We start from the raw sequence: 23,738 nt of genomic DNA, 5'->3' as shown, positions 1-23,738 counted from the left end.
TGCATTCTTTGCTGCAGTGCACGGCGCTTGTCTGCCCAGGCAGTAGCGGCGTTCAAACTTGTCTTGGATGCCTGTGGGGATCGCAGTTGCTGCCGACCCGGAGATCAAATGCTACGCTCGGTGAAATGTGAAATCATATTTGATGGTTTAAGTGTACTCTTTCTTCAATCCAATCCTTTGACCAACTTCTGATTCTTAGACCGTCTAACGTCATGGAAAATCACGTGTCGGGCCAGAGCAATAAGCCAATGAGCAAGCCTGCTCATGCCTTGGACTGCGATACCTTGGTTCGAGAACTCGAAGCCGATCCTGAAAATGGCTTTTCAGAAACGCAAGCAGGCCACAAACTAAACGAGTTTGGCCGCAATGAACTCGACGATGGCCCTGGCGTTCAGCCCATCAAAATCTTGATTCGTCAGGTCGCCAACGCTATGATGCTGGTTCTCATCATGGCCATGGTAGTTTCCTTTGCCATCAAATCTTGGATCGAAGGTGGTGTGGTTACTGCTGTTATCGTGTTAAATATCATCGTCGGATTTCTCCAGGAGTTCCAGGCTGAAAAGACTATGGACTCCTTGCGATCGCTCAGCTCACCCACCGCCAATGTGGTTCGTGATGGAAGCATCGTCAACGTCCCCACCGCTGAGCTTGTGGTAGGAGACGTGGTCGTGCTCAAAGTTGGAGACACCGTGCCAGCGGATCTGAGGTACGTCCTTAGGCCCTTGGGCGTTGCAGAAATCTGTGCTGACTATTGCCCAGACTCATTGAGTCGATCAATCTTGAAACCGACGAGGCCTTACTGACCGGGGAATCGCTTCCCGTCGCCAAAGATGAGTCGACGGTCTTTGACGAAGACACCGGCCCTGGTGATCGATTGAACGTTGTCTATAGTTCGTCAACCGTGACCAAGGGCCGCGCTCGGGGTGTTGTCTACGCTACAGGCATGTACACTGAAATTGGATCAATCGCCCAGAGTCTGCGAAAAAAGGACTCCAAACGACGACCTGTTAAGCGTCGTGATGATGGTACTGCATCTCCTCTAGTTCACGCGCAGGCATGGATCCTAACAGTCGGCGACTTCATTGGACACTTCCTTGGCGTCAATGTCGGAACACCTTTACAAAGAAAGCTCTCACGCCTCGCAATACTTCTTTTCTGGATTGCAGTTGTCTGCGCCATTATCGTCCTGGCTGCAAACGAGTTTTCGGACAGAACGGAAGTTATTATCTACGCAGTCGCTACAGGTCTCAGTATGATTCCTGCTTCTTTAATCGTGGTTTTGACTATCACTATGGCGGTGGGAACTAAACACATGGTTCAAAGAAATGTCATCGTGCGGAATCTTAAGTCATTGGAGGCCCTAGGAGCTGTAACAGATATCTGCTCCGATAAGACTGGCACCTTAACGCAAGGGAAAATGGTGGCTAAAAAGGCCTGGATTCCTAGCAGAGGCACCTACTCGGTAGGAGTGTCCAATAATCCTTTTGACCCAACAATTGGTGCCCTTGTGCACTCAGCCAATCCTCCAGCCAAAGGCTCAGCCGACAGCGACGAAGTATCCGAAAGCGACTCTGTCGCCGCTAGCGAGTTGCTGAAAGACAACGCCGATTTCGAGGCCTTTCTGAAAGTCGCCTCATTGTGCAATGTTGCTCGCGTACACAAGAATAACGAAGGACAGTGGACCGCCGTCGGAGACCCTACCGAAATTGCCCTTCAAGTGTTTGCATCTAGATTTGACTACAACCGTCATGATATCGCGGGGGGCGAGGGCGCAACAAGCAAACAAGTGAGCGAATATCCTTTCGATTCTGACGTCAAAAAGATGTCGGTGATTTTCGAGGACCGCCAGAGCCAAGCTCAGACGATTTACACGAAAGGTGCCGTCGAGCGAGTCATTGACTCATGTGTCTCGATAGTCTGGGATAAGGGCGAGACGATCGATTATTCCGACTCCTTGAAGGAAAAAACCCTCGAAGTCATGGAAGCTCTGGCATCTCAGGGTCTTCGCGTTCTTGCACTTGCCAGCCGCGACTATGATGCCCGTAATGGTCGACGTGCATCGCGTGATGGACCTCCCCCTAGGGAGGAGATTGAGCGTGATCTCGTCTTTCGTGGCCTCATCGGCTTGTACGACCCGCCTCGTCCAGAATCCGCCACTGCGGTCAAACGATGCCACCGAGCAGGCATTAAAGTCCACATGCTTACCGGCGACCATCCCGAAACTGCTAGTGCTATCGCTAAGCAGGTGAACATTCTGCCTGATATGTCCAAGGTCTCTGCAAAAGTTGCAAAGAGCATGGTCATGACGGCGAAAGAGTTCGATAAATATTCCGATTCGGAACTGGATCAATTGCCAGTATTACCTCTTGTCATTGCTCGATGCGCTCCCAACACGAAGGTCCGCATGATCGAGGCACTTCGGCGGAGAGACGCTTTCATGGCCATGGTATGTCCCACGAGAAGTTGACCCAAGTGGAGTTAGAAATACTGAGTTCTTATACAGACTGGTGACGGCGTGAATGATTCTCCTTCCCTAAAGATCGCAGACGTCGGTATTGCCATGGGTATGGCTGGCTCCGACGTAGCCAAGGACGCAGCTGACATCGTCCTGACTGACGACAACTTCGCCTCGATTCTCAATGCTATCGAAGAAGGTAGACGGATGTTCGACAACATTCAAAAGTTCATTCTACACCTTCTCGCGGAGAACATCGCACAGGCTTGTACACTTCTGATCGGGCTAGCCTTCAAGGACAGCACGGGGCTTTCGGTCTTCCCACTAGCCCCGGTACAGATCATGTGGGTCATCATGATCACATCCGGCATGCCTGACATGGGTCTTGGCCTGGAAATTGCTGCACCAGATATCCTTGAACGTCCTCCTATGCCACTCAAAGTGGGAATATTCACGTGGGAAGTCTGCTGTGATATGCTCGCCTACGGATTATGGATGGCTTCACTCTGCCTGTCCTCCTTCCTTCTGGTGGTCTACGCCTTTGGTGATGGCAACCTAGGTGAGGGTTGTAACACCTCATATTCTGAACAGTGTGATACGGTCTTTCGGGCTCGTGCTACGACGTTCGTGTCGCTCACCTGGTTCGCGCTTTTCCTTGCGTGGGAGATGGTCAACATGCGGAGAAGCTTTTTCCGTATGCAGCCCAAGACCAAAAGGCCTTTCACTCAGTGGATGTATGATGTGTGGAGGAACCCTTTCCTGTTCTGGGCGGTTATTGCTGGCTTTGTTACAATTTTCCCTACCCTCTATATTCCTGTGAGTTTCTCCATGCCCTTGCCAACTCGAATCAGTTTTACAGTGTTTCTCGAATCGGAATCATCAATTCGACTAATCTCTCATCACAGGTTCTAAATCACGATGTCTTCAAACAGACAGGAATTTCATGGGAGTGGGGCATTGTCTTCGTAGAAGCGGTGCTGTTCTTCAGCGGCATCGAAGCGTGGAAATGGGGCAAGCGAATATTCTTCCGCCGACGCGCAAGGAAGATGGGTCAGACAAGCGATGATCTCGAGAAGAGGGCGTATGGGGACTTTTTTGACTGGAGCGAGAACAACAGCGGCACGAACCTGCCTGCCGGGAACGAGAAGATTTGAGCGCCATTATCAGCATTACTAGCTAGGTATAGACTTCTGAGACAAGGTGTTGCTTCTATAGCGTGGTCGATCATTTCCAAGTCATACCAGCGTCAACAGCCCTCTTCCGTAAAGTATTCACGAACTTGGCAGGATTGTGCACGAAATCCGGAAGCTCACTGTCGGCGAAAAGCATGTGGAAGCGCCCGTCGGTTGTCCTGCCTACCACGCAGGGAAACTCATATTTGTTCACCTCGATGTAGTGCTTGAGCTGCGTGAGTGTAAGCGATACGTCCGTGATGCCAGGTGGCAAGGCTAAATTGACATGGCGAGGCGGAGGGGGGACTAACATCTGACGGAATCTCATCAAAGTGTTGCTGCTTGAGATCGACGGGAATTTCTTTCTTGGCCCGCGCCCACTCAGGCCTCTCACTGGAACCGAGGCCGCCGTGAGTAAGTTCAAGTGCAGGACACGGGGTGCCAGCAACCGTCGCACTCATACGACGGATGCCGTATGCCAGCTGGCCCCAGAGAGTGGTGCTGTTGCTATAGACAATAAAGATGGTCTCTTCAGCCATAGACCTGCTGGTCGGCTCTATTAAGAGATGAATATATGTGTCTTGGCGAATGAGAGCGTCAGCTGAAGGTTCACGTGGGTGACTGAGTGTGTGTAAAGGTAGCTTTGCAAGGGAAAGGGTGAGGATCATAGAAGGGAAGATTGAAGGTTTTGAAATGTGGTGAGACGCAGCTGACTTTGAATGAATCTGTTGGCTGCGAGTGCTGCAGAGCCTACAAATCTAGCAGTTCTTCAGCCACACCGGCAAGACGGAGGTCATGCAAATACCCTGGACATATCAACAACGATCCAGGGTTTAGTGTTCACCACTCGATGCTCGTGGACGCATGGTCTATGCGTGACCAAAGTCGAGCAGGCTTACCTGACGTAATTTAAATTCTTTCCCATCTACTACTGGGAAGATTCCCAGGTAAGCGAGAGTCGATTCGAGTTCTTTGTCCACAGCACGCACAGGTAAGATCTGCAACCTGGACATGCAGACTGCGCCTCCTCTGCGCTGTGGAATTTGCTGGTGATTGTGGAGCCTGCGGCTAAGAATCGGATCGCGACGAAAGCGCTCAGCCAACCCCTGGATAATCACCCAGTGAGAGAAACGCTGGGATGCTCAACCTTCGTCTAGTCTCAAAGGCAGTGATGTGTTTTACTGCGTACTGTGTCCAAGAGTGGCAGATGAATGCCATTTGATGCGTGTCGTAGGATCGAGCCGGGCAAGAAGCCGGCGCTAAAACCAAAAGCTGCAGATATCCTGGAGCACTTTCTAGTATGTACAGGCGTATTTCACAGCCAGCATCCAAGGTAGACTTTGCATTGCATAGGACCTGTGGGCCAGGACAAAGCAAAGATTGTGAGACTGACTAGTAATCGGGCGGCTTTTTCACTGCATTATCTGCGTCGATGGGTAGTTTTACGGAGCAAGTAGACGAGTAGATGTGTAGGGTCAGGTATAGCCAATAGATTAATTGTTTTGGCGCAACGCCGGCAAGACGGACGTGAACGTCTTGGCCATGGAGTGCTTGCTGAGGCTAAGCGGTTTGGTATAGTATCTTAACTTAACCCATCGTGCGTGTGATGCGATAGCCGTACTTGCAATGATCCGCTGTCATTACCGAAGATATGCGTCAAAAGTCGGCCATGGAAGCTCTATGGGATTGATTCAGTATAAAATAGTATTTCAGAATACCTCTGCCCCTCCAAAATACCACAACTCTCCCTTCTCTTAAGTGTCTGCCATCGCACGCGAGGTATCTGATTACCTCGCGATGTGGAAACCTCCTGTCACGTTCCTCAGTCTCCATTGTGCGCTCCCACTATCCTTTAGATTGGGAGGATCGCTAACACTACGAAAGATCTCTACATCGTCACCTGTTCGCTGTTGAGTTTCATTATCATCGTTGGAAAAGGAAACGTCTCCGCCATAGATGCATTTTTCTTCGGTGTGAGTGGAAGTACAGAAAGTGGTCTTAACACGTTGGTCGAAATCCCTCTGGTTCAACAAGAGTGTTCCTAATGCCGCCAGTGTGGACGTCAAGGATCTTAGACTCTACCAGCAGATAGTCATTTACGTTGCACCCGTCATAACCAATTTTGCTTTCATCAACATCATCGTTGTTGTCGTTCGCCTCTACTGGTTCAGAGAACACTTCAAGCGAAGAGGTTAGAATTCCCCCCATGCTGCTGTCGCCATGAGTAACAGGAAGACAGCCGAATCACTTACTCCAAAAGTCTTTCCTGTCAAACAGATCACATTCATAGAAGATGTGGAATCCGGCGCACCCAATGCACAGATAAAGATCGACAGCCATGAAGAGGCAGCGAGCCAGCCTTTCAGGAAGACTAACACGATTACTTTTGATGACCCTTCGTCAAAGGTTCCGACTGAACAGGCACTGCGTATCCTCCCACCTCATCTTAGAGATATGGGTCACCCTAACCTCCTCGTCGAGGTCAGTCGTGGCACCCCTGGTACTGCAACGAATAAAGACCGCGAGATTGCGACGGAGACATCCGCACCCAAGCTCAACGAAGGAAAGAAAGGCAATGCCCTCGAGCGTGTTGCTTCATCTGCGTTCTCGATTGGGCCCAATAGCGCAAGGCGATCGAGAACCAGCATATTGAGAGAAAGACCCATGCCAAAGGAAATGCCAAAGCTCTCCACCCAAGCCTCTCTCGGAAGAAATTCGCGCTTTTACAACTTGTCCGCTGAGGACCGAGACGTCCTGGGCGGTGTCGAGTATGTGGCACTCAAGTTACTCCTGAGGGTGACCGTCGGTCCGTGCCCTATATGATCTCGAGTCCTCCCCTCTACTAACAGACACCGTCACAGCGTATTTCTTTGGCCTGCATCTCCTCGGCATCATCTGTATCCTTCCTTGGATTCACAGCGCCGCAGCCCAGTACCAAGGCTATTTGGCTGAGATTGGCCAGTCACGTACATGGTGGGCGTTCTATTCGGCGCAAACTATGATAAACAACCTAGGATTCACTCTCACCCCGGACTCGATGATTTCCTTCAGAAACGCCACTTGGCCGATGCTGATAATGACGTTCTTAGCGTTTGCTGGTAATACTTGCTATCCAATATTCCTGCGGCTGGTAATTTGGCTCATGTACAAGTTCGCCCCAAAACGAAGCAAATTGCTCGACCCACTCAGGTTTCTCCTCGAGCACCCTCGTCGCTGCTATACCTTGCTCTTCCCTAGCAAACCCACCTGGATTCTCTTCGGCATTCTCATAGCACTCAACACCCTGGACGTCATCCTCATCATCGTCCTTGATCTCGACAACAGTGAAGTCACTGAAGGTTTACCCATGGGCCCACGCATCCTCGCCGCGCTCTTCCAAGCCGCCTCCTCGCGACACACGGGCACTGCCACCTTCAATCTCGCTCAAGTCAACCCAGCCGTTCAGATCTCGCTACTCGTGATGATGTACATCGCTGTCTTTCCAATTGCCATGTCCATCCGAAGTTCAAACACCTACGAAGAGCGTTCGTTGGGCCTCTATACTGGAATTCACGATCACGAACTTGACGAACAAGACACACGGTCGTATCTCGTCACCCATCTACAGAACCAACTCTCCTTCGATCTGTGGTATATCTTCTTGGGAATTTTCTGTATCAGCATCGCAGAAAGCTCACGGCTTTCCGACCCAGACGACCCTGCTTTTAGTGTATTTGGGATCTTCTTTGAAGTGGTCTCCGCCTACGGTAACGTTGGACTCAGCCTAGGCTATCCGGACGTCAACACCAGTCTTAGTGGACAATTCACTGTGTTCAGCAAGGTCGTCATCTGTGCCATGATGATCCGTGGTCGCCACCGCATGCTACCATATAACCTTGACCGTGCTATCATGCTACCTGACGAGCGTGCCGCTCTCTTGACAGGCGAGCGAGATGGGCCGAGCGATGTGACCTCACGAGATACGAGCCTTGGAACGCGGCGAATCGGTCGAAAAGGAGAGGAAGACTATTACTTGCTAGAGCTGAAACGCCATAGGACAACCTAGAGCTTAGAACATACCCTATCCTCAAGAAGCTGAATTAGAAGATTGACAGTGATTTTGGGCAGGCATTCCTCTCCATCCATTTCTCTCTAGTATGCTTTCGTTCCTTAGGGTTAGAAATTAAACCGTATGAACAATCAATTAGCATCTATACTACCTGATGGTTTAACAACCATCTCTCGAATGATAGTAATGAGCAACAAGCGGATCCTTACAGAAAGGCCAACATGCGACTTAAACGCTTCTCCAGCATTGTGAGTGTAACCGCAGTGTGATCAGGGATTTTCCCCCTGACCGATGAGGTTAGTAGTCCCGGTACCTCCAGTTACACGAGGACTTCGGGAAAGTCTTCAATATTACGGATAGGTATTTAGTTAGAGCTTGTCATCAATATCGGCAAGGTCCGAGGATCTCCGCGTTACCCTCCACATCTCTATTGAAGACGCATGCATAGATCAAATAAAGCGATTGTGGTAGGATGGGTTGGCACGCGGTTCGTAGTCAGGGCAGCTTGTGAGCAATCGACATAGCCGAGGCCAAAACCGACTGACACCGCAATGTTGACAAACGACCCCACTTAAGTAGAACATGTAGTATTTCAGTCCATAGCTTGTAAAATCGAGGTCTTCTACTATTGATGACATTAAAATGATCATTTGTCCAAGACATCTCCAGGAATACACCTCACCCCTTCTCCCAGAAACATGGCTTCTAGACCACCCTCACATTGGGGCGTGGATTTCACCGAGACAATCCACACCAAAGCCGAAGGATCAACACTGCCAGAAAACAACAAAGTCTCGACCCCGTTTGTAGTGGTAGTGACCGGAGCAGGAAAGGGACTTGGATACAACATCTCCCTCGCATACGCACGAGCCGGAGTATCAGGAATCGCCATCTCCAGCCGAACACAATCCGACCTGGACAAACTATCCAAAGACCTCCTCCAAATCAACCCACAAATCCAGATCCTCGCTCAGATCACCGACACGACTAAACCCGAAGATGTGAAGAAACTTGCCGACCAAGTACGAGAAACATTCGGCGGACGTTTGGACGTCGTGGTGGCCAACGCAGGAATCATCTCCAAATACCTATATGACGAGGATCCACAGACTGGAGAAAAGACTAACCGTCGCCTACCTGTTGGGATCATTGAGGATGATGATTTCCAACGTGTGATCAACATCAATCTGCTCGGAACGTATTACACGGCCAAATACATGACTCCGTTGCTTTTGGACAAGAGCAATAATCAGTCTAAGGTGCGTGCGTTTGTCGCTGTGACGAGTTTGGCTTCGCATGTCGATAGGTCTGAGTTCATCCCAACGGCCTACAATGTCAGCAAGTTGGCTATGAATCGTATCATTGAACATATTCATAATGATCACGTCAAGGATGGGATTCAGGCTTTTGCCTTGCATCCAGGCGCTGTCATTACCCCGCAGACGGAATTGCATTCGACGAAGGAGGGTGATGATTGGGCGACCTGTAAGTTATATGGTCCTTTGGATGTTTGATCAGTGGGATGAAAGAATGTGTGCTGACTTGGTGCGCGATGTAGTGTTGACAGACGACATCTCTCTTCCGGGGGGTTTCTTGACCTGGTTGACCAAGGAGAGGAGAGAGTGGCTTGGTGGTAGGTATCTGGCTGCTGCTTGGGATGTCGATCAGTTGGAGGCCAAAAAGGATGAGATTGTGAAGGACGACAAGTTCAAGTTCAGGATGGTTGTTTGAGCAACAAAGGTTCAGGATTTGGGGGTTGAATGTGGTTGGCAGCTGTCATATGCCTATCAGATTGGTGGGGGATAACGGTTGGTGTATTGGTGGTAGGGCTGAGGCTATTGAGACCTTTTCAATAACAGGTACACAGAGATTCGTATGCGATGTTCTTGAGTGGAATGTCTTTGTGGAGGTTAGTATATGGTATACACAGCAGAAGAACGAAAGAAGTTATCTTGTACAGTGAAATGAAGATATTGACCAAATTGAGCAAGGCTGAGTCACGTGGGATGACAAGGCTGAACCACTTTACATCCACCAATCACATCTCTCCCCACCAATTAAATCACGTTGCCCCGCGTCTTCTTCGTGTCGCGTCTCCCAATTAAAAAGTGGCACGCGTTTTGCCATCCAACGTCGCATGCTTTGACTTGTTCAACACACAGACGCTCTGACATTTTCCACTACGGCTGGCACCGAATTTACCTGTGTTTGGTTATGATGAACATCCCCTAGTCCACCCTGGATATCATGGAGACTGATAGTGGGAGTATCGATATCACAAGTCTCAAGAATGAAATGCTCTCTAGCCTCCAGGTAAGACTCAGCCTCACTCCCAATCCTGGTCATATCTACCCACGCTAGTTGCATGGTTGCGCCATCTCACATCCTTTCCATTGTTTTAGTCACGGTTAGAACAGCCTGGTTCAGAATACTTACCGCCAGGCACCCAAACGCGGCAAGCCGTCCAAACTGCCTTGTCACACATGTCACCCATTCTTCCCCAAAACCAAGACGATACCAATCCCACCCAACCTAGTACGGTCCCCGATTCTCAAGTCCCCGCCAATGCCGTGCATAAGGTGCTCGACACAATCATGAGTCAGGTCGAAGATAACGCGACCCAGGTGCTATCTCCTTCTCATTTCGAATCCCTCATCAATAGAAGCCGCAGCGCGAGACTCCCTAATGGCCAGCAGGAGACCCAGATGACATTGAATGAGGGGGACGATGGACATGTTGACCTGTTGTCTTATTTCGACCGACCTCATAATCAACACGATCCAGACCTCGACACCGAACCTGTTCAAGTCGACTTCTCTCCGAGCCAGTCACCACAGCCCCTGTCTCAATTCCCGGAATCACAGCGTTTTAAGACACCGGTTACGGTGGGCAAAAAGAGAAGATACAATGGAGATTTCGTCGACAGCCCAGAATTGCCACGCAATCCTCTTCAAAATGTGGGCCATGTCATAGGTCTCAGTCAGGCTTTTGCCGCTACTCAAGCAGATACTTCCCCTTTCACGACCAACATCGCTTTACCCTCGGATCGTCCATCTCCAAACATTAAATTACGACCGAGACCAGTCACCGTCACCTCGTCTCCTATGAGATTGATCTCAGATTTCCCCAGAGCCTCTACCGAACCCGCGACTCGCTATGTATCTTCAAAAGAATCTCAGGCTAGAAGAGAAAAGCTAGCTAGAATACAGTTGTTAAAAGACTCTTCTAGCGTCGCTGACGGTTCTGACGACGAATTTGATGACAGTATCTCAGCCGCGGATAGGAGAACACGTGAAAAGAATACAAAGACCAAAGCTGCCTTTGAGACTGTTTCGTCGCCGACTAAGAAAAAGCATTCCACGCCGGCGAAAAAACCTTCCCCTATTCGTCCGACGGAACAGAGACCAAAGACCATGCTTGCCGCCTCTTCTCACCGAGTGATACACCCGAGTTCTCCACAGAGTGAGCTGGAAAATGACAGCGAGGCCGAAACAGACCAGGAAGATAACACGGACATTGCAGTCACGAGATCAAGTCAGGGATATGAAGCTTTGGATGGCGAGGACAAAGAAAACTTGTCAGAGGTGGGGGGTCAAGTGCCAGAAACCACGGCAAGATTACAACATGCCCTCATTGGATCATCACTACGAATCCAAGATAGTCCTTTACCGAGACCTCGTTTGAATCATCGGACCTCTAACCGACAATTTGGGGATAGTTCGCAACCGTCTGCAGTGGCTAATTCCCAGCCATCTCAGACAAAGAAGAGAGAAAGTGAACATGCTCAGAATCCAAAATCGAGTGGACGGGACGGGGTTGAGTTTGTTTCACAGTCTCCAACCATGTCGCAAACAGAAGAAGAGGAGGTTAACACACGTGCGCTACCGAAAATGGATTCTGCACTCCCTCATGTCATCCAGCCATCGTCTCAAAGATTCCAACTTGGACGAAGAAGCACCGTCCCTGAAACCAGTTCCAATGAGAGGGATGTACAACATACCATCCGCTCGGAGCACAACCAAAGTGGAGTCAATACCAGTTCGACTGAATTCGATACCGCACGATCACGACCGCGTCCGTCTACGAACAACTCACAACGAGACATTGATCTAAGCAGTCCGCCACCTTCAGCTACTCCTCCTGGTGTCGAAAGGGTGCGTTTGCAGGATGTTGAGGCGATACAATCACCCCAGAAATCTCAATCGCAAGGTGTTTTTAGCATAAGTGATCTATTTGGAGGTGATCATGAACAAGGTGAATTTGGGGGGAGCCAGCTTAGTGTGCACGACTTTCACGCAGCTGTTTCGCCACCATCCCCAGTCTCTCCGTCGGTAAAACAAACTGGTTATGCTGAGTTGGACGAGGCGGACGATGTTTCGACGGAAAGGCAGAAAACTCCACAGGAGCAGGCTGAGCCCGTATTGGAGACTCCACTAATGGTGGCAACGTCAAAATATTCTCGAAGGACACGCAAACCCTCGACAAAACTTCTCAGTGCACTCAAGGACAAACCCGTGTCGGAGAAAAGGGTTGAATCCTCGCGATGGGAAATAGGAGCTTCACCTCCACCAAAAGCAGTTCCGGTGTTCAGGTCTATCGCTTCGACGCCCAAGTCAGGGAATCCAAAATCCTTACGCAAGGTTAAATCGTTGAAAAAACGGACACCTGGTCCAGAAGTCATTGATACCTCTACCAAAGCCGCTCAAAATACGACGCAAGTACATGACGAACCTGCCCACGAGACTGTTCCAACTCCATCTCCTCCATCTGCAGCATACGAATCCGCCCATCAAATCGAAGCCTCGAACACGGCACTGGAGCCAAAGGCCATAAAAGGCTCCAGGATTGAAACTGATAACGTCGAACCTGATAGTCGACCAAGCGCGGCACTTGATCATACACTAATACGGAGTCAGGACAAACAAATCGAATCACATACTGAATCCCCACGAGATAGACGTCCTCAAACGCCGCAAGTTGAGACCAGCACTGATCCGGGTAGACCAACTGCAGGTCCTCCAGAAGCAGGAGCCACGCCAACACCATCGGCACCAGCAGCGGCACCAGCCCGGGCAGCACCAAACATGGTATTCGCCTGCTTCAACGGCAAGACCAAAGCCTACTATCCCGCACGATGCGTAGGAATGGCCGGATCTGACACGAAAAGATTTCTAATCCAATGGGAAGGGTATGATCCACAGGATATTGACGAATATGGCCTCTGTAGTCTGGAAGTTCGGACCGGCGACCTAGTCAAGATCAACCTGGAAGGGTTTCCCAAACTACCTCACGTGGTACGAGGGTTGAAGACCCACCATGGTGAACGCAAAGCATCCAGCGGAACGAAAATGTCACCCTCCATGACCGACGTGTACGGCCATGATACTGTCCTGGTCGCGCCAAAGCAACGCAAGAGTCTTCCGGTCGATATCTCTACCGACTCTGTCAAAGAAGTCCCTGTGTCGGCTCTGTATCTCGACAGTAATATGTGGCGGCAAATGAAGGATCGTCCTTATGAGTATAAGCTTGAGGACGACCTGTCCACAGGACTACCGCTGCTCGGAGGTACTTCCACACCCGCGCAACGGTCATCCACGCCCACGACACCGACATCACGGCACCGTCGATCCACTCTCCTTCCTACAGCGGGAACCGTTCCTCATCCACCTCCAACCCTCTATTCCACAACCTCCACAACCTCCACCACACCCCATACCTCACCAGGTCTATTCCACAACATGGCATTCGCCATCTCACACGAAGAAGAGCGGAAAGAACAATTAGAGCTTCTGATCGAACAGCACGGCGGAAAAGTCCTCTCGACATCGTTTGCTGACTTGGTTGACTCCACCACCATGGAACTACAATCTCAGTACGCAAACCTAGAATTCGCCGCTCTATTGACAGACCAACATTCGCGTAAGGTCAAGTACATGCAAGCTTTGGCATTGGGGTTGCCTTGTTTGAGTGATAAGTGGATTGATGCATGTATTGAACATATTGAACATGGGAGTGACAACGTCAGAGAAGATGATGATGATGATGATGATGATGATGGTGACAGCAATACAACCCCTCATCCCTCCTCCACTATCGTCGACTGGCACCCCTATCTCCTCGCCGCGGGCAAAAGCGACGCTTTGGATAATGCGATCAAATCACGGAGTCTACCTTTTGGATCGGCGACAGTTGAACAAATGGTTGCCACACGACCGAATCTCCTCGGCGGGGCGAATGTGGTGTTTATTACCGGCAATGGAGGTAGCGGCAAGATTACCAAAGCGGTCGAGACGGCCCAGCAACATCATTTGTTCTTTGTCAGGGCCATGGGTGCGGGTGTTGTCCATCTCCATTCGGATCTCAAGGCGGCGGCGGTTAAAGCTGGTTTGGTAGGTGGAGACCGCAACGGTTATCAACATCCGCCGGTCAAGTATTGTTTTGTGCAGGATCGTGCTGCTGTTGGGGCGGCGAGGAAGATGTTGCAACAACAGGAGCAACAGCATCAACAGCAGTTGGAGAAAGGGAAGAGGAAGGGCAAGGGGAAAGGGACTTCCAAGTCGGTTGGTCAACTTCGTGAAAACAGATCTATTGGTCCCAGTGTGACGATCTTGTGTAACGAAGACATCATCCAGAGTTTGATCTGGGGTCAGTTGTGGATTAAATGATCGACCCGACTGTACAACGAGTTCTTGGTAGATAGACTGCCGGTTAGGTCAATATGACTGCTGTTCCGTCTGAATGAATAGAAGCTTGGTTTGAACCACTCTAAGTTAGTGAGCATCATTGGGTGTCATGTAGTGGGATTCCATTGGAAGGTATTATACACAATTAAGTATTAACATCAAAATTGGAACGCTATTCTTACTCATCGATATATCTCGCTCCATCCCTCAACTCATGGACAACACTCCCACCCCTTTTGGCTGGGGTTGAGTTCTCGTCATCCACATATTTTGTACCGTCTCTCAGTTCATGCACGACGCTAGGCGATTTCCTATGCCTTGCACTTCTTCTCGGAGCAAACTCCACTGTGGCGGTGGTTGGTGTTGTAGACCCACGATGATCATGCTGTTTTTCCAGGAGTGGAGACTGGACATCATGATCATTCTCCACGGCTTCTTCGTGACCGTGATCACTACTATTGCCAAAGTTATCCGTCATGTTGGCTTTCCGACGACTGACGCTGATAGGAGTTGGTTTGGGTTTGGCAAGGGTTTCTGGTGATGTGTTCACACGTCGACTTGATCGTGTTTGTGGTCCAGTCGAGGCCGGAATATGTTCAGGCTCTTCGAGTGCTGAATCCTTCTGCCACCACTCGACCAGCGATGACGCATAGGAAACTTCAGCTAGTCCATGCTCAATAGGTGGACCAGCAATGATGAGCTGAGAGCTGCCTTTTGGAGACACTGCCCATGCCGATGTGTCGGTACTTAGCAGTGAAAAGTTTCCCCTGACTGTTTGGACCTTGAAACTTCTCAAGATGATTGCGTCTCCTGGATTGAGTGATGGCAGTGAATTCTTGACCGGTCTGAAGATCTGTACCAAAACGGGAGTGCTGTAAGTTTGATCGACGACGTGAATATTCAGAAAGTAATCTTTGGGTCCTGACTTTGCTCTGTCTGCCTTGGCTGAATCGGAGCACACAACGATAGCATCTATCACTTGCCCAAAATGTTCCTGTAGAGAAATCAAATGGACATAATACGCAATTGGCGTAATCAGGCCCTTTTCGCTGCTATGAAAGGTCTCGGTAGTTGGTAGGACTGGCGATGCAGCTATAACGTCATTTTCTTGCGACTCCAAGACGGGAGACGTTGGGAACGTGGTTTGAAGCGGGCTTGAAGGGGATCCTTTGTCCCTGCGTGCTTCGGGTGATGAGAGCCGCGCTGATCGCCTTGGGGTAAAGAATGGACTAGAAATGTTCTTGGGTTTGATTGGGTGACGCAATGGCCTTTGAGGCGGATTGGGCTGCATGGCTGTCGACTCTAGATTTGGTTCTGATTGATCTGGAAGACTGTCTGGAAGCGATGCATCTTTCGCGGCAGTTACAGTCTCCTGTGTATCTTGTGTAGGTATTGGAGAGGGCAATAGCACGCCCTGTTCTGGTTGCAGTGCTGTGCTTACGAGATCCTCATGAGATCGAGATTTGTCGTCCTGAGTCTGATCGGGAGTAGGCAAGATGGAGGTGGTCATCGGGGATCTGGCAGAATCTGACACTTCTGGCAATTGCGGTTTTGGCGATGATTCATCTGGAATCCCAGGAGCAGTCACATCAGGGGACAAAGGTTGAGTCGGTTCTTTCGATGGTGATCTTTCCTTTTGAAGATCTTGCACGGTCAAATCTACCTCAGCGTCATTTTCGGCCTCGTCATAAGTATCTGCGGTGTCAACGGCATCAGAGGCATCCACCTGAGCACTGCGCTCATCAAGTTCAGTCAATACGGTCTCAATAAATGACACCTTTGGAGAAGTAGAAGCAAGTGGAGAAGACTCGGTCTCAGGGTAGTCTGGTTCATCGTGTCTCACTACTGCCGTCACTTCAATCTCGTCATCCGATTCAGAGGCAGGTTCAGATTCTTGTTGGGCATCAGCTTGGCCAGCTTCTTCGGATTCGGGTGTGGCTGGCTCGTCACTTTCGCCGGTGTCTGTGTCTGCCTCTGAATCTTCATCACTCGTGATCACGTGTACAGGCTCTGGAGACTTGGACAGTTTCTCGGTCTGAGGGCTAGGCGAGCGCTCTGGCGTCGATGAAGCCGACACGGATAAGACTGGAGGAGACTCAGCATCTGAGCTATCTTCATGGACAGAGGTTGTCTTTTCTGGAATCTCGTTCTTGGGTAAGACAGTGGATAGAACAGGAGAGTTTTCATGGTTGGTCATTTGCTCTTCAAGGACAGGTTCTTGGTCAGCATCTGGGGCCTTGTCTGGTAGTGAGGGTGGAGGACCATAGAGATCATCCGATTCTATTTCGACGGTGACAGGAGCCTCTTGGGTGACGGGAGCGGGCGACATTTGGTCATTCTGCTGCAACTCTTGAACAATGTTGGCTTCTAGAGTAGACAACCAATGGTCAGGAACAAAATAGGGATCGGCTTCAGGTTCAGTGGTGTTCAAGTTTGAGGTAGTAAGGGCATCATGTGGGCTTGGAGGGATGTTGTCTAGTGAGGAACTTGGTGCTATATATGCTTGCTCGTCTGGTTGCGCCAGGTGCGGCTCCAGGTCAGGTGAACCTTTAGAAACAGGCTCGTTTCCGGGCAAATCATCTGCGGAGGGAACTGATTCTTTGGCAGAAGCGTCCAATTGTGACATGTTGTCTTGGAAGGTGGGAAAGTATCCGAACTCGACACCAGTGCGGTGAATGAGTGGAGAGACGAGGGGTAGACCAGGGGAGGCAAGAGGCATCAATCGAGGAGTGGTGGCTTTGTCCGAATCTTTGCTGGGTGAAGGGGCTTCGGGTGGTTGAGGTGGAGTGAGATGTAATGTCTTAGCGGGTGTCTGGGGCGGTCCCATGATAGAGGGCGGTTGCTGGACAGGGGAAGAGACATGAGCAGACGAGACTTGGTCTTGGGAAAGAGGAACATGGGCGTCTTCTGGCGTGGAAATGCCCTCTCTGCGGCTAGAGTCGTCGTGATTGACTGTGGTCTGAGTCTGAGGTTGATCATCATCCGAATCGATCAAATTCCAAGTACCACTTTGACGAGCAAACTTTGTTCGCTTTCGTCCGCGCCCAGTAATGTAGTCATCCTCTCCGGCCGAGGGTTCGAGGAAGCCATCGAGGAAGGTGGCGCCGGAAGATCTTCTGATTGACTTTGCCGGAGAAAAATAAGGAACGGAAATAGTGTCAGTTGGGGGACGGCGGAGTCCATTAGAGGTGGGAGTAGAGACTGGAGTAGAGACATGTGATAGAGCAGGCAGAGGTAGAGGTACGGTGGTTGCGACTGGCTCTTCAGAGTTGGATCTTTTGTAATCTACATTGATAGAGTCCTGGCCATCTCTTGATATTTGAGCGCAAACACGTGAGGTGTATTCGAGATCCCAGGCGAGTTTCTTGCCTGGGGTAGAAATGACATCTCCTGTTTCCTTCCAGGCGCAATCATTCAAACCGAGGCGCAAAGTATCGCCAATGCCAACCTTTGTGTTTGCGACTTGCCTCGCGCAGCCATGTCGAAAGACGACCTTGACTTGACCTCGGACTTGACCAGGTTTGGTGTCGGTATCGACCAGTAATAATGCAAGTGTGGCGGAGGAACTTGAATAGGGCCAGACCAGAGCCACGTCTGCTTCCAGGTAGGAACTCGGGTTGGAATTGTCTGGGGACAGGTTTAGGACGGGAAGACGGTCGGCGGAATCAAAGGTTGTTAATTGGAGGGCGGACATGTTGAGGGAGAGGTAAAAGGTGAGGGCAACGAGGGTGGGTGGTCTGTCTCGTGGGCAACATGGTCAAGACGTGGTGGTGGTGGTGAGCATGATGCATTGGCTTGAGAGGATAGGGTGTGTGGGTGTATGGCGACGTGGTGGGAGAGTGTTTGAGGCAAGGGAGAATGGAGGAAGATTGTTTGGATTATGGATGCGGTGGAAATGGAAGTGGAATTGGAACGTGACCAGAGAAGAGATGCAGATGGAGATGCAGGTGCAGGCCAGACGCGTGGAGAGTGGAAAGTGCAAAGTGGAGTTTTGGTTTACGCAATACGCAATAATAGAGGCAGGTGCAAGTGCTTAGCGGGGAGTTCCAAGGGCAGGTGGGGGAGTCAGAGACTTGAATCACGAGGGTTCGCGTTCAAGCGGTCGCGCCTACCAAACCAAACACGCGTTTCAGAATTGAACAAAGAGGAAGGCACGACTTGCCCACATAAATCTTCAGGAAGTTGCAAGACTCGACATTCCTCCCAACATTCTTCTCCTTCTTCTTCGTCTTCCAACTCTCTTAACAGTCTCATCTTGTTTCATTTTCAACGTCCGTCTGCTCACCTGAATGGGTTCAAGTTAATTGCCACGCCATCAGGACCATCTGTTCATATTTCTAGTCTTACTTTCCCGTGTCTAAGAACCATCCATCATTCCAAGGCATGCCTAGCTGTCTCTGCATAGATCCAAGAAAATACCCCTTCAGAGTAAGACTGGCAGAAAAATTAATCCTCACCCTCACTTGCAAACTCCTTGCGCCTCATGTTGGAATTCACCATCTAGGATGGCACCGCTAGTCGAGTCCGCCACCCTTCACTATCAAATGGCCCTCTCCTTCACTTCACTCGTAACCCTTCCCTCTCTGGTGTGACTGTTCCGTTTGTCTTGTTCTCATTTCTGTCGTCCGTACCTCCCATCTTCCCACTCATTTCCATTGTTGCAATACCTACCTAGTACCCATTCGTTTTGCACGCTCACCCAATACACTCATTCAAACGATGACATCCCTCTTTATTATTTTGATGCTGCTGGTCAGCCAACTCGTCCCATTCACCACGGCGAATTACCGTTTGGTCAAAGACTATTCGGGAGATGCCTTCTGGCAAAGCTTCGAGTTCTTCACTGATCCAGATCCCACAGATGGACACGTCGAATACATTCCTCTCGAGTCGGCCAACGCGACTGGTATTGCGGGATTCCTCGATGGTGGGAATTCTTCATATGCCATCTTTATGGGTGTTGATACCAAAGAGGTAGCCCCTCAGGGAAGAGCCAGTGTTCGCGTTTCCTCAGATGATACATTTCAACATGCCTTGGTTATTGCAGACATTGTTCATATGCCCGGCGGCATCTGTGGTACATGGCCAGCGTTCTGGATGCTGGGCAAAGACTGGCCAAACAACGGCGAAATTGATATCGTTGAAGGAGTCAATGACCAGTATACCAACAGCATGACTCTGCACACCGCAGTCGGTCCTATCATTGAGAATGGCACCTTCCGCGGCGACCTCATCACCTCCAATTGCGATATCAATGCTCCTGATCAACCCACCAATGCTGGTTGCTCTATTGGCGATGTTTCCAACCTCACCTTTGGCCCAGACTTCAACAGTGCCGGCGGCGGAGTCTTCGCAACCGAATGGACCTCCGAATTTATCAAGATCTGGTTCTTTCCCCGAGGCACTTTTCCCTCCGACATTGTCGAAAGCGCTCCGGTACCAGGAGAGAATTGGGGTACCCCCGCCTCCATCTTCCAAGGTCAGTTCAACATGGACGACCATTTCAAAAACCTGCAGATCATTTTCGACACCACTTTTTGTGGCCAGGTAAGACGACTACCCAACAACTTGGCTTGTTGATGATCTTCAAAGACTAATCTCAATCCTAGTGGGCTGGTCAAGTCTGGAGTGACTCAGGATGTGCAGCCTTGGCTCCAACCTGTGAAGAATATGTGACTAACAATCCGTCGGCTTTTGTCGAGGCCTATTGGTCCATCAACACACTGCAGGTCTTTCAAGACGATGGTGGCAGCAACGAAGGGTTCAACACTCCATCTCCCCGCCCTCCGCGACCTAATTCTCCAGATGACGGTTCCCCCGGATCCTCCTCCAAGCATCGACGACGGTCTGAGAATGAACATGGCGTCATCCCAATCTACCTGTGATTGGTAAGGCTGCATATTACAATCGTTTTGTACTTTTGAGCCAGGCGTTGGAGGTCAGCAAAAGTCGATGACGTTGTTTGGTTAGGGATATTGGGGTCACAATTGTATCGTAAAATGCACAACAGGGCGGGGGTGACATCGGCTACTGAGGCCACCCGAAGCCCAAGTGAGATTGATTCAAGCAGTGTCTGGGCATGCTTATGCAGACCTAAGATGTTAAGCTATGATGTAGCCGGCGCGGCAGAGTTTATGACACCAATGTTAACGCTTCCTTAACTTTGACACTACATCTCGTTTGAGTTGTTGACGCATCAAGTGGCGCCCAATGACAAGTAATCTTGTGCCGACAAGGATTGGCCACAGTCATCCATATCGACGATTTGTACAATATCGATCTGACTGAATGGAAATCACTTTGAATCGATTGTATCGTGTGGCTATTCAACCAAACTACGTCCATGCTCCACGTCTCCACACCCAGTGAAGAAAAACTCTCGTCATTAGCTACTCTTCAGCAGGGTTCCATGCCGAAAGCCGACTGGCCCTCCCTCAGGTAGATTTTTTACTCTCGGGCACGCCTTATGGAGCTGCTGAAATAAACTAAGCGCAACATTCAATAGACGTCATCGGTCATCTTCCACGCACAGATGATGGAGACAAATGTTGCCGCCGACATTTGTCCTTGCCTCGCCTCGCTTCTCTCCAGTGTCCACAAAGATCTCAGAGGTCAGATCTCTCTATATACCCCAGTGTGATGATGGTGATCATTCACCCAAGGTGCAAAGATAAAGTCAAACTCTGTTAGAAAGAGCCTGATCCTTGGACCCATGGGCACAAGAAACACTGGGGAATTTTATGGTTCCAGGTAGTATCATACACTTGATTTGTCTTGTCCCTCGAGGAATCTACATCCGCCAGCATCCCGCCTATGTCATCATAAGGTTACTTTTTCATTCTGTGCCCGTCTTCCCACTCACAGACCCACTGGGACATCAGCGGATACCCCGGTGGAAGGCTGCACTGTTGAGATCACCGTACATGAATCACAAATCCACTATGACGAGGTTGGTAAATAATGTACTGCTCAGTCTATATCCTTTATTTTCCTTCCGCAGTCTCTCCAGGTTGGCCCCTTAGAACTTTTTTGGCACTCAGGCCAGTTCCAATCATCACCCAACATGTCGGGAATCGACAAAACAGACCAGCATCCCACCTTCCACACCCCATCATTTGACCCGCCAGCTCCCGGCGCCGGTGAAACATCAACCTCGCCAGACGAATGGGAAAAAGCATCAACAGTTCACGGAAATGACGATCCAGGACGACAACGAGGGAGAGGACCGCACTACGACGACGAGAACACCACCACCACCACCACCACCAAACCTGAAACCCACTCTTCATCCCCCGAACCCGAAACATTCGACAAGATCGAAATCACCGAAGCCGACTGCGAAAGCGAGCTCGGATTTGCATTTCCCGAATGGAAGAAATGGACCATTCTAACCGTTATTTTCTTGGTTCAACTCTCCATGAATTTCAACACTAGTTTGTATTCCAACGGTCTAGGAGGTATATCCGATGAGTTTGGAGTGAGTGCTCAAGCGGCTCGTTGCGGTGCCATGATTTTTCTGGTTCTTTACGCTTTTGGATGTGAACTCTGGGCCCCTTGGAGCGAGGAACTCGGTCGATGGCCCATCCTCCAGGCGTCTTTGACTTTGGTCAATATCTGGCAATTACCGGTTGCTTTGGCACCGAATTTTGCTTCTATCATGGTCGGTAGGGCTCTGGGAGGTCTTAGTTCTGCTGGTGGTTCTGTAACTTTGGGCATGATTGGTATGTTCCTTTTTTCACGATGGATGAACGATTCATTCATTCCCTCCCCTGCCTTTATTCTGAATTGTACCAAACCTGGCTAACTCCTCCTCCTCTCCCATTCCAGCCGACATGTGGGATGCCGATGCTCAGCAATACGCCGTGGCATACGTGGTATTCTCATCCGTGTTCGGCAGTGTGTTGGGCCCCATCGTCGGCGGATTCGTCGAACAATACGTCCCGAATTGGCGCTGGACAATCTGGATCCAACTCATCTTCGGCGGCGCCGTGCAAGCAGCACATTTCTTCCTGGTTCCCGAAACACGCTCAACCATCATCATGGACCGAGTCGCCAAAAAGCGCCGTACTGCCACCGGAGAAAACATTTGGGGACCCAATGAACTCGAACCATTCCGCGATCGCTTTTCTGCACGAGAAATCCTCATTACTTGGATCCGACCGTTTAAAATGTTTTTGACGGAACCAATCGTCCTCACCTTGTCTTTACTCAGTGGATTCAGCGACGCTTTGATTTTCATGTTCATCCAATCTTTCGCTTTGGTCTACGCTCAGTGGGATTTCCAGGTCTATCAAGTCGGACTGGCGTTTCTACCCTTGGGCATTGGCTACGTATTGGCATGGCTGGCTTTCATTCCTGCCATTAAACGCAATATCCGAGAACGTCGGACTCGCCCAGGCGATGAAAAAGCTCAGTATGAGTCTCGTCTCTGGTTTTTGCTCTACACGGCCCCGTGTCTGCCGATTGGATTGTTTGGCTTTGCGTGGACCATTCAAGGTCCACCAATTCATTGGATTGGATCTATGATCTTTGCTGCTTTGGTCGGTATAGCCAATTATTCCATCTATATGGCTACTATCGACTACATGATTTGCGCATATGGTCCTTATTCGGCTTCCGCGACCGGTGGAAATGGTTGGTCAAGAGACTTTCTTGCTGGTGTTTTGACGATTCCAGCAACCCCTTTCTTCGAAAGTGAGTCTTTTCCCTCCTCTTCCCTTTCAACCATCCAATTTCTAACCTCCTTTTCCTTTTTCCCTCTAGACATCGGCGGCCGCTACCACCTCAACTACGCCGCCACAATCCTCGCCTGCATTTCATTCGTCTTGGTCATTGCCGTCTACGTCATCTACTGGTACGGACCGGTATTGCGGAAGAGATCACCATTTGCGCAATCCTTACAGAACGCCGTGATGGATAAAGGCGGCGACGACCGTCGTTTGTCGTATTTGCCATCTGCGTCTGGAATGTCACATACACGTCGTTTATCGCGTGCGAGTACAACGGCGTCGAGGACCGCGAATTCAAGAAGACAAAGTCAGGCGCAGTTTCGGAGGCAGAGTACTGCTGCTTAGAAGAGGAGAGCCCAGGGCAGAGGACAGAGGGTAGAGCATATAGTATGGACTATCTATGATGTGAAGATTGGGTACGGTCACTGCGTCGAGGACCGGTAAGGTTACTTGATCATCTAAGCACCATGGGTTGGATTTTGTTCGTGGATTGAGGTAGGGAGGGGGCTTCGATCTTGATGTTTCTTTAATGCTGATATTGTTGTCATGCATTCATTCATGATTAAAGGAATAGGAAAATAGGAAAATGTACAAGTATGTTGGAGGTTATCATGAGCGTCGATAACAATCACAATTCACAATCACCAAGCT

The 23,738-nt window shown here is 50.0% G+C and overlaps 5 protein-coding genes across 7 annotated transcripts; 3 read left to right on the top strand and 2 right to left on the bottom strand.

The window, feature by feature from the left end:
* Positions 1 to 98: 98 nt before the first annotated feature.
* On the top strand, positions 99 to 3,795 carry PV10_06593 (potassium/sodium efflux P-type ATPase, fungal-type). 3 transcript variants are annotated; one of them, XM_016371409.1, is made up of 4 exons: positions 99 to 706; positions 760 to 2,446; positions 2,504 to 3,271; positions 3,361 to 3,795. In XM_016371409.1, the coding sequence occupies exons 1-4, from the start codon at positions 213 to 215 to the stop codon at positions 3,607 to 3,609; spliced, it is 3,198 nt and encodes a 1,065-aa protein (XP_016223702.1). In that variant the 5' UTR covers positions 99 to 212; the 3' UTR covers positions 3,610 to 3,795. The 3 variants fall into 3 exon arrangements, with proteins under 3 accessions (XP_016223702.1, XP_016223703.1, XP_016223704.1); XM_016371410.1 differs by having other exon boundaries at positions 2,504 to 3,795; XM_016371411.1 differs by having other exon boundaries at positions 99 to 2,446.
* Positions 3,561 to 4,290, bottom strand: PV10_06592 (uncharacterized protein). The gene is made up of 2 exons (XM_016371408.1): positions 3,939 to 4,290; positions 3,561 to 3,859 (listed from the first exon to the last, which is right to left on the bottom strand). Exons 1-2 carry the CDS (start codon positions 4,164 to 4,166, stop codon positions 3,680 to 3,682), a joined length of 408 nt encoding a protein of 135 aa, XP_016223701.1. The 5' UTR covers positions 4,167 to 4,290; the 3' UTR covers positions 3,561 to 3,679.
* A 5,868-nt stretch (positions 4,291 to 10,158) lies between these two features.
* Positions 10,159 to 14,340, top strand: PV10_06591 (uncharacterized protein; the record flags this gene model as incomplete). Its single annotated transcript, XM_016371407.1, has 1 exon — positions 10,159 to 14,340. One exon carries the CDS (start codon positions 10,159 to 10,161, stop codon positions 14,338 to 14,340), a length of 4,182 nt encoding a protein of 1,393 aa, XP_016223700.1.
* Positions 14,341 to 14,536: 196 nt separating this feature from the next.
* On the bottom strand, positions 14,537 to 18,233 carry PV10_06590 (uncharacterized protein; the record flags this gene model as incomplete). Its single annotated transcript, XM_016371406.1, has 1 exon — positions 14,537 to 18,233. The coding sequence occupies exon 1, from the start codon at positions 18,050 to 18,052 to the stop codon at positions 14,537 to 14,539; it is 3,516 nt and encodes a 1,171-aa protein (XP_016223699.1). The 5' UTR covers positions 18,053 to 18,233.
* Positions 18,234 to 21,334: 3,101 nt separating this feature from the next.
* On the top strand, positions 21,335 to 23,616 carry PV10_06589 (uncharacterized protein). The gene is made up of 3 exons (XM_016371405.1): positions 21,335 to 22,079; positions 22,186 to 23,052; positions 23,122 to 23,616. The coding sequence occupies exons 1-3, from the start codon at positions 21,422 to 21,424 to the stop codon at positions 23,430 to 23,432; spliced, it is 1,836 nt and encodes a 611-aa protein (XP_016223698.1). The 5' UTR covers positions 21,335 to 21,421; the 3' UTR covers positions 23,433 to 23,616.
* The last annotated feature ends 122 nt before the right edge of the window (positions 23,617 to 23,738 follow it).

Source organism: Exophiala mesophila, assembly GCF_000836275.1.
Source record: "Exophiala mesophila strain CBS 40295 unplaced genomic scaffold supercont1.4, whole genome shotgun sequence".
Taxonomy (NCBI): domain Eukaryota; kingdom Fungi; phylum Ascomycota; class Eurotiomycetes; order Chaetothyriales; family Herpotrichiellaceae; genus Exophiala; species Exophiala mesophila.
The sequence above is the reverse complement of the archived record's forward strand: the minus strand, read 5'-3'. Positions and strand labels throughout refer to the sequence as shown.

Bases quoted from the DNA above. Each gene is read 5' to 3' on its own strand.
- PV10_06589 (XM_016371405.1), top strand. From the start codon at position 21,422: ATGTCGGGAATCGACAAAACAGACCAGCATCCCACCTTCCACACCCCA. The intron at 22,080-22,185 runs GTATGTTCCTTT...CTCCCATTCCAG, and splicing joins TGTAACTTTGGGCATGATTG to CCGACATGTGGGATGCCGAT. The intron at 23,053-23,121 runs GTGAGTCTTTTC...TTTTCCCTCTAG, and splicing joins AGCAACCCCTTTCTTCGAAA to ACATCGGCGGCCGCTACCAC.
- PV10_06593 (XM_016371409.1), top strand. From the start codon at position 213: ATGGAAAATCACGTGTCGGGCCAGAGCAATAAGCCAATGAGCAAGCCT. The intron at 707-759 runs GTACGTCCTTAG...ACTATTGCCCAG, and splicing joins ACCGTGCCAGCGGATCTGAG to ACTCATTGAGTCGATCAATC. The intron at 2,447-2,503 runs GTATGTCCCACG...GTTCTTATACAG, and splicing joins GAGACGCTTTCATGGCCATG to ACTGGTGACGGCGTGAATGA.
- PV10_06592 (XM_016371408.1), bottom strand. From the start codon at position 4,166: ATGGCTGAAGAGACCATCTTTATTGTCTATAGCAACAGCACCACTCTC. The intron at 3,860-3,938 runs GTTAGTCCCCCC...ACACTCACGCAG, and splicing joins TTGATGAGATTCCGTCAGAT to CTCAAGCACTACATCGAGGT.